This window comes from Ruditapes philippinarum, unplaced genomic scaffold (assembly GCF_026571515.1).
Source record: "Ruditapes philippinarum isolate M1 unplaced genomic scaffold, ASM2657151v2 ctg311_1_1_1_1, whole genome shotgun sequence".
Taxonomy (NCBI): Eukaryota; Metazoa; Mollusca; class Bivalvia; order Venerida; family Veneridae; genus Ruditapes; species Ruditapes philippinarum.
Genome location: NW_026864451.1, coordinates 159,548 through 174,423, shown reverse-complemented (window position 1 = coordinate 174,423; position 14,876 = coordinate 159,548). Strand labels below are relative to the sequence as shown.

General features: G+C 32.4%; 1 protein-coding gene across 29 annotated transcripts in view; it reads left to right on the top strand.

Moving 5' to 3' along the window:
* The window catches only part of LOC132725621 (uncharacterized), a 164,567-nt gene that overhangs the window by 130,237 nt on the left and 19,454 nt on the right, over window positions 1-14,876 (top strand). For 28 of the 29 annotated variants that reach the window (XM_060710770.1, XM_060710773.1, XM_060710767.1 and 25 more), the window contains 11 exons: window positions 471-624; window positions 3,816-4,391; window positions 6,732-7,004; window positions 7,178-7,462; window positions 7,867-8,151; window positions 8,873-9,005; window positions 10,857-10,950; window positions 11,371-11,547; window positions 11,946-12,108; window positions 12,714-12,773; window positions 13,155-13,381. In XM_060710770.1, the coding sequence (XP_060566753.1) occupies window positions 471-624; window positions 3,816-4,391; window positions 6,732-7,004; window positions 7,178-7,462; window positions 7,867-8,151; window positions 8,873-9,005; window positions 10,857-10,950; window positions 11,371-11,547; window positions 11,946-12,108; window positions 12,714-12,773; window positions 13,155-13,381 (2,427 nt within the window). The remainder of the gene's footprint in view (window positions 1-470; window positions 625-3,815; window positions 4,392-6,731; window positions 7,005-7,177; window positions 7,463-7,866; window positions 8,152-8,872; window positions 9,006-10,856; window positions 10,951-11,370; window positions 11,548-11,945; window positions 12,109-12,713; window positions 12,774-13,154; window positions 13,382-14,876) is intronic. The other variant, XM_060710779.1, reaches the window with a different exon arrangement.

Here is a 14,876-nt window from a genome sequence, read left to right as displayed (position 1 = left end):
GAGTTTTATTTTTATAAAGGAGCTTATAAATTGGATGACGGTTTTTATTTAAAACATCACTGGTCATTAATGATAAGGAAAAATACAATTTCGTCAATGAGAAAATATTTGTTTTATTATTCATGCTTTTAAAATAATTAGAAGATAATTGTTTCGGTAACTGTAATTGTGTTTTGCTTAAATCACATTTTGTCATTTCCATAATTAAATTTTTACCTAATCATTTTTCGCTGCTGTTGTTTGTTGCATATCTTTCTCACAACACTGATATCATTCTAAAAGTTTGGCATCATCGTCGTCTAGGTATGTGTCTTCCATTCAGTTGTTTATCTTAATCACTACTAATACGGTTTTCACTCGTTTTTTGTCACATTCTGTTACTAACAAAGATGTGACATCTCTGATTTGCTAAAACCCGTCACTAATGAACAATTGTCAAAAAAACTGAACAAATTTTACTTTATATATAGAACATCCACATCTACGTCATTGGTATCGGTTTAAAAGACACCAGAGAAGTCGAAGGTATTGCCTCCCCACCAATCAGTCAAAACCTCTTCAATGTACAAGACTTCGACGAGTTGGTAGGACTTAAACAAAGAATGTTCAGCGCTTCTTGTGAAGGTATGCATAGTACTATTGTAAGGATTAACTTTTTCCTTCATTGTCATCAGCATTATTTCTCTTTTAAACATTAAAAGATGAGATTACTTCCATTTACATTTTGAAAACTCTTTATCTAACGTAACGTAACGTGCAAGTGTTATTGAATACATAGATTCTTGACTTCTCTAATTCTAATTATCAGACTAGTGGATACTATAAGAATTTCAGCACAACATTTTTTTAACAAAAGAGCAAATGTCAATGTTTGTAGTTAAATCTATTGTCAGTCAAATAAAAGGTCAGAGTAGGGATCTATCAATAGACCCACATAGGCCGAAATAATGGTTTCTTTTAAAAGAAAAACAGGTTTGTTAAATGCATAAATTCTTGTAAAGATAACTTTACATTAATTGTTGTTGAGACTGTCGAAAAATATATAAATGAAATAATATTTTAATTGTACTAACCGTCTGAATGACAATATCTCGTTCTTCTTAATTGAGCAAAATATATTGATTTATTATCCTTTTTCATTGATTTAATATCCTTTTTTCAACACAAATAGCACCATCAGGTATGTCGTCATTCTATAAACCGTTTGCATCCCACCCTGAATTTCAAATGACTTTGAAGCTTATTTTGATGTCTTGCGATATGCGTAGCTTTAGTATCTTATCTTTCTATATGTCGTGAACAAATTTAGGACGTATTATGTCATGTACCTGGTCGTCCGTCTGTCCATTTGTTAGTATTTTCACGTCCGCTCTGTATCTTTGGAACCAATGGAAGGAAAATGAAACTATTTGGCAGAAATATAATTATAATGAGATGTTCGGAATTTAGGTTCATACTTTCTTAGAAAAAGTTCAATGTCACTTTTAGTCTTTAGTAAATTTCACTGGGAGAATATTCATTTAAAGATATATAAATGGAGGAAACTTTGAAATTACTTTGTTAAAAGGGAAAATCTATTTTTAGAATATGCTACTTTGACATGAGAGCATCCTTTCAAAGTCAATACTGTTGGTTCCAGTTATTACTTTTATTTATTTTTATTTATTTTTTTTGGGGGGAGGGGGGGGGGTTGTCCTTATTTATTTTTTATTGTTTTTATTATTCCGTTCTTTGGAAACTTTTTATTAAAAAAGATATACATGGATAAAAAGATTGTATTTATCGGTAAATAAGAGAAACAAAATGGAGGTTATTTATTGATTAAAACTTTTTATCATATTTTTTTGGCCTTTTGTAGTTGTTTCATAGAGATAATTTTGATCAAACATTCCGACAAATTTTATGAAAGGGTGTCTTCCCCAATGGAAAAGATTTTATAACTTCTCAAGGAAATTTGCATTTTGCATTCGGGCGTTTATAGTCTCGCCTTCGCCTTGCTCTGGTTCCCCGCATATACAACGAGCAAAATAGTTCTAGTTAGTATATAAAGAGAGGATGTTTGTCTCTCCTTAATCTTGAGTAAATGCATAGAGGTGTTGTTTTTTTAAATTTCTGCCTTATACTCGTATGTTTAACGACATATTCTTTTGCGTCATTAGCTTTATCTTATTTACAATTTTCCATTTGAAAATTACTCCACATCTTATCTTTGGATTGTACAGACGTTTATTTTTAATAGCATATAACAAACTAGAATAGAAGAACTGAAATATAAGTTGAAGGACATTTTCAGAGCATTTTCTTTTGTCAAAACTTGAAAAACCTTTTTTTTGGATACATTTTGTTTCCACTTCGGCATGCTGGTGCACATGAAATATATATATATACGAACTTTAATTCATTTACTGACTATTTGCCTGTTCTTTTTAAATATCACTTTTTCACTTTGGGCATAGTTGTACACTTTTAATACACGACTTTAAAATCACTTACTGCATAATAGATTTCAGTTTTGTTCATTTTTTATAAATTTATTCGTTGGAGCAATATTGTACGCCTAAAATATATACGACTTTCAATTCATTTACTGAAGGATATATTTCTGTGCTTTTGAAATAAGACTTTTCATTACGGGCATTTTTGTGCACTTTTAATATTCAAGATTTATTTTCATCAAGTGGTATTAATAAATATTTTGCGAATGGTGGCTCCGAGCCACGAGTAAAATATGATAATTTTCATATTCTAAGATGAAAATATATCCTGTAATTATAGCAAAAAAAATGAATTTTCTGTTTATTCTATATTTTCCCCTTTTTTGACCTTACAATTCTTAAGAATTCTCCTCTAATGTTGTGTATTAAATAGACACCAGTGAAACTATGGAAAATATATTTCACTGCAGTAAAAAATAAACTTTTACATTAAAAAGACGAAAAATGTAAATACTCATTTCATTTCATCAATTTTTCTCAATATTACATTGATAAGTGTATAATAAATGAATTTTTATTATTTCACTGCATAGCATTATCGTTATGCGACATCAGTACGATTAACGAAATTTAATATAGACATATTCTTTGCGCTTCTAAAATACAATTACTGTAAGTTAATTTACTGTTGAAAATAATTTATCTTTGTAATTTTTAATTAAAACATATCAAGAAATTTTTAAATCCGGATAATTTTTTTTTTTGCACTTGAATTCATTAACTGCGGGATCAAGAAAAACGATATTACATTTATTTTATTCATTTAGTATATGTAACATAATTTCACTTATGTAACGCACGCATAAATATATTGTAGTTTTTATTTCTAATTTTGTAGATATTACACTGCCTTAAGCATTAACCAATTAGCACTAAGTTTTATTTTTAATACCTAACAAAACACTAGAATATAATATATTATATAGTTGAAATATCCAAGTGTGTTCCAATTTAATTTAATTTTCTAGAAATATATCCGGCTCACATTTTAAACGCCATTTTATTCCTAAACCCCCATCTCAAAAAATAAATTTATATTACACACTATGAAATCTTAATAGAAGATGTACGTGTTCTACAACTAGCCTACACCTGGGACAAAAAAACAAACATATTTCATTTTTGGTCCAAGTCTACACCTAAAATTGTTTCCTGTAGACTTCCAGTTTTTTTATGTTTTATTTCAGCAGTTGTGTTATAATCATTTGCTATTTTGTTTTCTGCTTATATTTGCTAAATAACATATTTACTTGACCACTTATTTCATACTTTTCTTCTGTTGACTTCCCTATATCCTATTGCGAATGCTTGAAATTTCAGACACGCCCTGTGGGTTTTCCAATGCAGATGTTGTGTTTTTATTGGACACTTCTTCAAGCGTAACCGCCCCTAACTTTCGAAAAATGTTAAGTCTCACGAAGCTGTTTGTCAGAGAAGCCAATATTGACACCGGAAGTGTTCGAATTGGCCTTGCTATTTTTAGTGACGATACAAATATGAAATTTCATTTGGACACCTTTACAATAAAAACCGATATTCTTAGAGCAATTGACAATATTTATTATACGCATGGTTCAACAAATATTTTTGACGCTCTTAAAACTATGAGGACTAAAATGTTTCGTAGGAGTATGGGTGACAGACCTAATGTGAAAAATTACGCAGTATTGATTACTGACGGTGTCAGTGACCTAAATGCAAGGAAAGTTGCTCGTGAAGCAAGAAAGGTTAGGGCAAGTGGTATTCACATGTATACCATTGGAATAGGTCTGTCTGATACCACTGAAATTTTAAGTATTGCGTCAGAACCAGCCTCTGAAAATTCGTTTCCTGTTAGTAATTTTGATCAACTTGGTGCTATCCCCGAGCAAATGTTCAAAGGAAAATGCAAAAAAGGTATTTGACTAACGGATTGGTGGGGTATAATGTGAAACTGGTATTCGTTGAAGACTGGCATTTACTTGTGTAAGAATGAATCAACGTTGTCTATTAGAAGTTAGCTCCGCCCTAGTGGTCACGTGACATTGTTCAATTAAAAATTAAATACGCTCATTGCTTAGTATCTTAAACAATTAGAATACGAGAGTGTTGAATTTCTGCACAAATCTGTTTTAACCACAACGAATAGAAGCAAGATAAATGCTATCAGTACTTGAGTCATTACGTACACTTGTCTACTTAATGATTTGTAAATGCCAATTTTCTCCGATACTTTATTGTAACAAAATAGGAAGCTGTTGTGTTTTTTGTAAAAAAAGGTAAATTAAAATTGACTATTTTTAACAGAAATGCCACATTAATGACTATTGATCCGTAATGACAATCGGTAATTACTGTAAAAAAAACCATATTCAACGTCATTAACAGGTGCTCGTGACATGTGTCGCTGCTAGTCTACTCAAGTGGTGTCATAAGTTAGACAGTGTCATGTTGTTACAGTTAAGTTAATATACTAAAAAGGGGGAAGTCTTCCGAGAGCAATGGCAACAGATGGAGAACTTGATTTAAATTGTGTTTTAGCGGGTACATGTGTGTGTCTGTTCAGAAATAAAGTTCACCATCTCTTATGCCCCCTAGCACCGGTTTAAGGCAAAAATAAAATCCGTATGAACTACCACTTGTCATTACGGGTCTTTGGTTGAGAAATTCACATAGCCATGTTTGATACATGTAATTAATACGGAGCACAAATTAACACAGGTGGTAGGGCGTTCTTTATTTATCAATTATTTTCTCTTATTATATCTCTTCTTTTGTTTTGTTTACATCTTCTCTTACTCAATTTTATCTTTATTTGCCTACTTTTGATATTTGAGTTTTTTATTCGATGTTTATAACATTTCTGTACATTCAGATTCATTTTAACAAGATTAAAAATATTTTCTAAATTTCAACCTTGATAAAAAATGGCGATAATTACTGACTGTTGAACGGCTAATAAAACACTTTAATAATTTGCATTGTCCCTTAAATGCATGCAGTCTTCCTTTTTATTGCACCTCACGTAACGTTCTGTTTCAAAGGCAATCATTATAATATTATGCATTATGTAAAAATTTAATACATTTTTATCAGCATGATATCTTTGAATTTAATCTGTAAATTTCAAAAACTTGTAGTCATATTTTCTCTTTTTAAACCACCCATAGAGACAACAAAAAGAGAAATTCTATATTTTAAACTTTTTGCATGATTTTGTAGTGTTTTGTTATCATTATAGGTATGTTATACTTCCAAAAATATATATTCAAAAATATATATAAACAAAGACGACTTATGCGTTTTTAATAAAAAAAAATCTTGGTCTTGCTGAAGGCGTTGTACATAGTAATTTATTTCCAAAATAAATGCATAAAATGTATTTTGCATTTAGTATCGAATGACCGTAAAGTCGACAAAGATACAATTTATAAAAAAATGATAAATTGTATTTCAATAGCATCTTAAAAGTTAAAAGCTGTGCAAGAGCCTGCAGTAGTCTGAATATCTGGAAGTTTAATTATATTTCTAAATAATATTCAATTCAAATGCTTATAAATCATTTTTGCATGCATCTATTGCGCGAAAAGCGGTCTTGCGGTGTAAGTATATATTGATAACCCTTTGCATGTTAGGATTTTCTTTTTAAATTGAAGTGATTTACATTAATTTGCATGCTGCATGTTTTGTTTGAATAATATCTACTTTTAAGGACACTAAACTGTTTTGGGTAATAAATCTAGATGTTTTACTTGCGGGAAAACGGAGTAATAACGTAAAGACATACGCAATATTTTTCTTTTCATAATATATATTTTTTTTAATTTTATGCGTTTTTTCAAATTCGTAAACATTTTGATTAACCAATCATTTTTCACTATATTTGAAGGCAAATTGTAAAAATGTAGTTCAAAGGGGAATAACTTGTAAAAAAAATAAAAAAAAATGTACATTTAGTCATTACCTTTTCGTACAGGTTTAATAAAAAGCATATGTTCTCCTTCTAAAATATTCAGCACATTTACAACACAGTTTCATATTTACTTCAACGTTTTAGAAATCTGAATAAAATCGAGTTATCTCCCTTTAGTTCGTGCTTATACAGTCGCATATATAATATATCAATTTAATCTGCCACATCTATGTACTTTGCACAATTATGAAATAATTTATCTAGAAATTTTAGTAATGATATCAACAGTTGGATCACGTGATACTGTTTCTATTATTGATTATTTAATGTATATACTCACGCAGACGAGCCGCCAGTTGCGAACGCGGGAAAAGACTTGACGATTGAACTTCCGGATGACACGGTGTTGATTTCCGGCGCGCAGAGTACAGACGACAACGGAATCGTGGAATACGTATGGAGTCAGATAAGTGGACCAAGGCTCAACGTTGCCCTAACTGATAACCAGTTCCTTGAATTGACGGGTTTGAAAGAAGGCGAGTACGAAATTGAACTGAAAGTTGTGGATGCTGAGGGTCAAAGTGACACGGATACCGTATCTATAACAGTGCTTCCGGGTAAGTTTTAATCAAATTGATTAAAATCATAAAACAACATTTCATACTCTGATTCTATCAAATGTTATGTCCGTTTTGTTACAGTTGAGGAGCAATCATTTAAAGTTAACTTTGTATAAATATGAAATGTTGATAGCATAAAACTTTTTTTTGAAAATCAAATCTATTTATAGAACCGGATCTTCCACCACGCGCTGACGCTGGAGATGACCAGACGATTCGCTTACCAACAGACAGTGTTGTTCTTGATGGCAGGAGAAGTTCAGATGATAAGGGTATCGTTGAGTACGACTGGGAACTAACCAGCCCCAGGGATAGGTCAGTGAGACTCAGGGGAGATAATACCCAAAAACTCACGGCTGATAACCTGAAAGAAGGATCCTATGTTTTTACATTGACGGTCAAGGACAAAAAGGGACAAAGTGACTCCGACAGTGCAAGAATCACGGTTCTTCCAGGTAAAAAAATAAACTCTTTGTGGCTTTATTGTTTACAGTCCATTGTTTATTAGACGTTTACGAAATCTTATTTAAAAGTTATATTTAAGACAGTGAATAAAGCTAAGCCATTTCTGTTCTTGACCTTTTAACGCTAGACAGCATTTAAATTAATGACCCATTGATTATATCTTTTAGATTTTCAGGCAATGGTAAAATTTCAATAAAAAATTTATAGTGCAAAGTTCAAACCGATCCGAAAGGGTGATTCATCTGAGCTTCTAAAATGTACATATTACAAATAATTATTAAGTAAAAGGATGTTCTTTCGGATGTGTTTTGTTGTTGTTGTTCTTCTTCTTTTCTATCAAGTGGCGTGTCGTGTGTGTTAATTTTACCGACGTTTTTTTTCAATTCTATTTAAGCCCCAGACGAACCACCAATCGCAAACGCTGGTCAAGACTACGAAATCCAGCTTCCAACAGATTCTGTTATCCTTGACGGAAGTAGAAGTACGGACGATATCGGTATTACGTCATATCGATGGACGCTCACTTCCGGTAATACACGCGGCGTAAGGATGTCGGGAGAAAGAACTGACACCCTCACTTTGGACAACTTACAGGCAGGAGAATATGTTGCCAGATTGTCTGTTAGTGACAGATCAAGACAGACATCAGCTGATGAAGCTCGAATTGTTGTTAAACCAAGTAAAAAATATAATAATTTTAATTATACATATATCTATCTATATCATTATTATACATATTATCCATCTATAGATATGTGTGTAGAAATATAGAAACGACTTTTTCTGAATCTAATGATAAGCATGCACGGGAACCACCATTTGCATTGTATCTTTTCATAAGAAAGTTATATTTGAACACACCCTATTGCTTACCAAAATAAAAAGGGGGGATTGAACGTTATAATTTGTGTTATTTATAATTTCAATAAAGAGATGAAAACTGCCAAGAAAACAAAATGCATAACAAAAGTACATTACATTTTATTCCGAAAGAATATTTTTCTCAGTGCGAAAACTTTGTAACGAAAACTATTGAAATTTATCACATACCCGTGCCTATTTTGCGACTCAGTAAATATGGTATTGCACGGCCGTGCATATATTTTGACGTGACGTCATTAGCGTTATACAAACATAGTGTAAAGACGCGCTAAATGTTAGCGTTATACTATAGGCGCGTCAATGTAAAATGACTCTTATTTCACTTTAAACAGTCTTAATTTTGGTATGTGATAAATAGAATATTAAATTCGTGTAAGTTCATTACTGAATTTATTGCACTCGTTGAATAAAATAATATTATGCTCGCCAGAGGCTCGCATAATATAATTTTATTCAACTCGTGCAATAAATTTAGTATTGAACTTACACTCATTCAATATCCTCTATTTATATTACAGGACCGTTGAGAACTTCCGGATATGACGTCATCTTTATACTAGATTCTTCCGTCAGTCCAAGCCAGTTCTCATGGATGAATAATTATGCCAGGAACGTTATCAGAGAAATGAGTATAGATGATGGGGAATTCAGGTGTGTATATAAAATGAGTGAGACTAAAACAAGGATTGGAGCACCACACTAAATACCGTATTCCGGTATATACCGGAAAAGGCGCTTGAATGATAAAATGCCAAAATCTTGCATTTTCACCCATTGGAATGAAGTATTAAAGGTCTAATTCATCTTTTCACACCGATTTATGTATAATAATGAATGGAAGATGTAAAACTCGGCGAAAAAAAAAACGATATTTGTCTATTTTGTGATCATGATTTCTGCAAGCGTCTAAAGTACTGAGGTACTGCTCCAATCCTGTATTGAGTTAATCCATATAAAATACTTTACAAAATGTCACCATTAATTCTTAAAGGCTTATCTGGTTTTTAAGGTCGTTAACATTAAACCACATGCCCCTGTGGGTTCGGATCAAGCCGGGAAATTTGTATTATTTTATATGTGGAAACTATCCAGCAAGTTTGCGTAACGTCGATGGGTGCTTGACAAAATGCACGGAGGCGCACCTGAGGTCTTCCTCTGCCAGTCAAGCTGGAAAGTCGCTATATGACCTCTACAGTGTTGGGGTGACGTAAAACCCAAACCAAACAAAAATATAATAATAATAAATAAAATTAAAAAATAAACGCGTTCGTGAAAATTAATGTTATTAAGCGGGCAACTTACTCGTATTAGTTATTTTATCAAATAACTACATAATATTTACCAGACATTGGTTTAAACATTTTATTTAAGCTCAATAGCAAAACAAGTTCTTGCAACTTATATTAATTACTTTCGAATCGAGTCGAACCAACCAGTACTGGTGTCATATGAAGAAACATGGTCGTGACCCGAGTAGGGCTCGAACACATGATCTCTGGGTTGATAGACAGACACATTAACCACTAGGCCGCTCCCCTATCAGGCATTAAAAGTTTTAACATTGAAAATGAGAAGCATTATAAATGTATATTGATTTACTGACATTTATTGTTTTAAAAAAAAGTTTTGTCCTAAGAATAATAAACATTTGCTTTGTGGCCAGTTGGATAAAATAACATCTTTTTATCACGTGACTAAATTAAACCAATACAATCCATTTATATACACTCATCACAAAACAGAAGAACCGTTATATTACACGTGTATAACAAAAATGAGTACGTTATGCTTAAAGGAAAAGCAGGGGAACTCATGTGTCAAATGTATGGGTGAACCGGTTGTTCTAGTTTTGTGATGGATGGATGAACGATTGATTTGTATGACAGTTAATTTAGCAGACAGCATTTCATCCTGACTGTACAATTCATGTTGTTTTTTTCTATATAATATTGATTGTAACAGAATATTTGATATGTGTTTATTAAATCAAGCTGTCTTGTTGAAAAGCATGGTATGTATAATTTTTATATAACTTTCATCGTTTAGAAATTTTACGAATATTACATGTATACGTTTTGTGAATCGTTCTGTTTTTGTTGAATGTTTTTTTGTTTTCAAAGCCACCGTTTCAAAACTGATTGCTCTTTTTGATTGTTTGTTTTTATATGTTGGTTTTTTATATAAAGTCATTGAATACTGTACTGTTTAAACATTGAACGTACAAATCAAGTCGCGGAAAGTTTTTTTTACAGATTATTACTGCATAAACATACCTATAATAAGTTCTAACATATTCCCTGATAAGTGCATGATGTACAAGGTGGTATATGACATAGACACTTGTGGGTTATGTACGTGACTCCTGAGGATGATGATTTTAGTTTTATTAATACTGGGCGCCGGCTAGGTCATATGTACCAAACTATCGGCCTGAGTTACGTCGCTGGTCATAGAGGATCTTTTTTATTTTTTCATTTTTTTTTTAATTTTTATATATTCTAGGGTCGGATATCTAACATACAGTCATGGTGCGTATAGACAGTTTGATCTTAATGACAACGATAACAAAGCCGATGTCCTTGCTGCAATCGACAGAGTAAGTTAACATAATTTATTATATAATTAAAAATGTAGATATTTCCATGAAGTTTTGTATTCTGAAATACTTTTTTTCTATCTTTAATAACTGCAAGTGTGATATTCTAGTAATGCTGACGTCATAGAATTACATATACATTTTGTATGTGGTAAATCACCATTATTGTTGTTTGTTCATTATCAAAATGATCACAGAAAAGAAATAAAAGTGGTCGTCGTCAACGTAGAGGAAGAAGTAGATGATGATGATGATAATTATTATTATTATTATTAAGATGATAATAATGGTTGGTGGTGGTGTTGGTGATGATGATGATGTCGATGATGATGATGATGATGTCGATTATGATGATGAAGATGATGATGTATTAACAAAATTATTTTTGAGAATTAAGAGTAAATTTATTTTGATTTGCAGGTTGACTACAAACCAGGGAGCAAAAACACTGCATCAGCCTTCAAGTATGCCAGAAGCCGTATGTTCACACCACAAAATGGCGACCGTGACTTTGCCGAAAATTACATCATCCACCTAACAGGTGGCGGCCCTAGTAACAACCCATTCGACTCTGCAACCGAAGCATGTACACTCCAGGTATGTTTAATCAAAGTGCATAAAGTACTGATGAAGAGCAACTTTAATATTTGGCAATATTATTTATCAATACTTCAGATTAATATTGTTAAGTCCCATGCAAAGATATTCTATATTCAAGTCCATTCCTTACAGTGACCACGTCACGTCTCGCTACTGTTTCTATACATAGAGTTAAAAAATATAAAGAACACATCTGTGTTTTCATGAAACGCCAAATTTGATGTTTTTCAAAAAAGAAAGATTATTTTGTAAAATTTTTGTTAACATTTTTATCAGGTTTTGTTTTTAATAAATTAAATTGTTTCAAACTATATTGTTGCGCGTATGGATTTTAAATATTGTTTTGAGTAATGATGACGTAAAAGCGCGATTTATGTCGTGTTTTGTTTTCCTAGGGAAACAAAGTGGGTATGTTTGCCGTCGGGTTCGGAGAGATACCAGACAAGTCCGAGCTAGATGCCCACTCGTCCTTACCAACATCTGACTATGAGATGGAAATACGAGCCGAGAGTGAAATGGGAGAAAAGCCTGGTCTTATGTTATATCAACTCAAAAATGGTTTGTGTTTCATTTCGGTAGTTTTCCCCAGAGCACGCTTAATTAATGCAAAGCTGGTACAAAGTAAATATGGAAAGATGCTCGTTTATAAGAAATTCGTACTGACAGAATAACGTCAAGAATGAGTTCTTTTTACTGTCTCATGAATATTTTGATTAAACGTGTATTTGATTATCTGTTTGATGAATTTTAGTATTAAAAAAACTATTATTTTTATAAGTACCTATTTACGTAATGAAATGTATTTACAAGTACTGTGAATCTTCTTTGATAAACGATCTGTATAACCATAGATTTACGAAATGACATGTTATTTACATGAAATGTGCAATCAGCTTTGATAAACAATCAATAAACATAAATTTATGTTGACATAATATTAACGTGAAATGTAGAATCGGCTTTGATAAAGAATCTATAAACATTGATTTACGTTGACATGCTTTTTACATGAAATGTGCAGTTGGCTTTGATAAACAATCGATAAACATAGATTTATGTTGTTATGCTATTTACATGAAATGTACAGTTGGCTTTGATAAACAATCCATAAACATTGATTAATATTGACATGCTATTTACATCAAATGTGCTATTTATTTCAGGGTCCCCGAGACCTTCGATTTGTCCAACTGAGGCACCCACTACAACCGGTGCACCAGGAGGTAAGATCATTTTGTAATTATAGCTATTATATGTAAATTTATTAGAAGTCAGTCGTTTCCACCGGTTTTGTCCGACCCTTTCAGAATTGTCTTCGCGGTTTCTTTTAATGTTAAAGTTGTAAAACATATACAGAAAATGTGTCATGCGGAGGGAATTCTTTTTTTCAAATTTCGGTACATTTATACACAGTCAGGGCTGCAGTGCGTGGATAAACTCCACGCGTTTTCGGTAAAATTTCCTGCGCTATATCAGGCCCTGTTCAAGGATGTGGGGATTGCTATTGAATTTCGGCTGACAATTATTAACTTTAAACCCTATCACGTGAAATATGAGACAGCGATAAGACGCACTTTGTGTGTGTGTTGTTGTTTTTTTTACAGTCTGCTCAGCTTCCGGTGATATTGTGTTCATTTTGGACTCTAGCGGTTCCGTGGGACAAGATAATTTCTACCGGGTATTGAACTTCACCTACGCCACCATTGATGGCCTTGACATTGACAATGGTCGATTTAGAGTCGGTGTGACCACCTTCAGCGATACTTCTAGACTAGACTTCAACCTGGACGAGTTTCACGACAAAGCCGACATGGAGGCTGCTTTAAAACAGGTAATACACTTTTCTTTAAATAAACGTGTGCAATCCTAATCCCGCGGTCCTTTTCAATTTTAGCTCGTCTGTTTCGAAGGAAAAGTCGAGCTATTGCGATCGCTGCGTTGTCGTTTTCGTCGTTGTCGTGCAACAACCTAAATTAAGAATTAAGCCTAATTAATATTCAAACATTTTACAATCAATCAACATGAAACTTGGACTACTAGCTCCTCTTGACAAGGGACAGTTTTGAGACAAGGGGCGTAATTCTGTGTTATTTTTGGTGTTATTTTCTTTTTTAAAACAGACGAGCGTTAGCATCACACGCGGTGCCCTTGTTTGATGAGATTTTAGCCTTTAAAAAGATATTTTAGCCGCGTCACAACAAAACCAACATAGTGGGTTTGCGACAAGCATGGATCCAGACCAGCCTGCGCATCCGCGCAGTCTGATCAGGATCCATGCTGTTCGCTTACCAACTCTATAACAAGTAGATAAACTGAAAGCGAACTGTAAACGACAGTGAAGAAAATTGACCTTACAAATGTTAGTTCTTTACATGCTGAATTTGCAAAATTGATATGTCTATCAGTTCATTGAAAATTCAACGGATTTTTTTCTCAGTATGAAATAAAAATTGAGCAACCAATAGTAAAGTGCCACGTCAGACAGCAAGGTTTATACTGAATGGCCTTGTTCTATACTGATTGCAAATGGTTAACAGCGTCACAATTTGTTCTATTTATAAATAATTTGTGACAAATTAATTGATTGTGTTTTATTTCATCCTGCATGGACTGTCGTGGTTAAATAATTATAATCTTTAGAATCTATTTATCAATTATTATTAGAAAGTTTTATTTAGAAATTCTCTAGTTTTTTTTTTCTTTTATTACTTCTTACTTACCTTTTTAGTTTGTTGTATATATTTTATTTTATGACAATACTTGATTTTGAACTCAATATTAACTATTACAGTATTAAAAGGGACTTCTTGCACTGAATATATGGACAAAATGTTGAAAAATATTTAAAATTAACACATGACCTTTTGGTTCATTTATTTGAGAAAACTTAAATGTAATAATTATCAGTTGTGTCCCTTTCCAGTCAGTCGCAACCGTAATGTAATAAGCGTCAGGGTAGAGTTGCCTCCCTTAAAGTGTATTGGTCTACAATGGACATATTTTTTAAATAAGATACAAACAATAGAAATGCATCATTTGAATATTCTTTTGAATCATTTCTTAAAGAAATATGTTAATATAGTTCTAAGTGACTTCGTATGGACATTGTTATGATGTTAATAATATTTTGATCTAGAGCACTTAATTACCTGCTAGATAAAGATATGTCAGTTCGTGTATTTCAAACTAACCAACAACAGCCATAATTATCTCCTGGTTTGTTGTCACGTGTAATACTAGATACTGTCAACATATTTATTAATGGTTTTACATACATTCCATTATAGACAAACTCCCTTTTAAGTGATTAGTGTGACCGATAATGC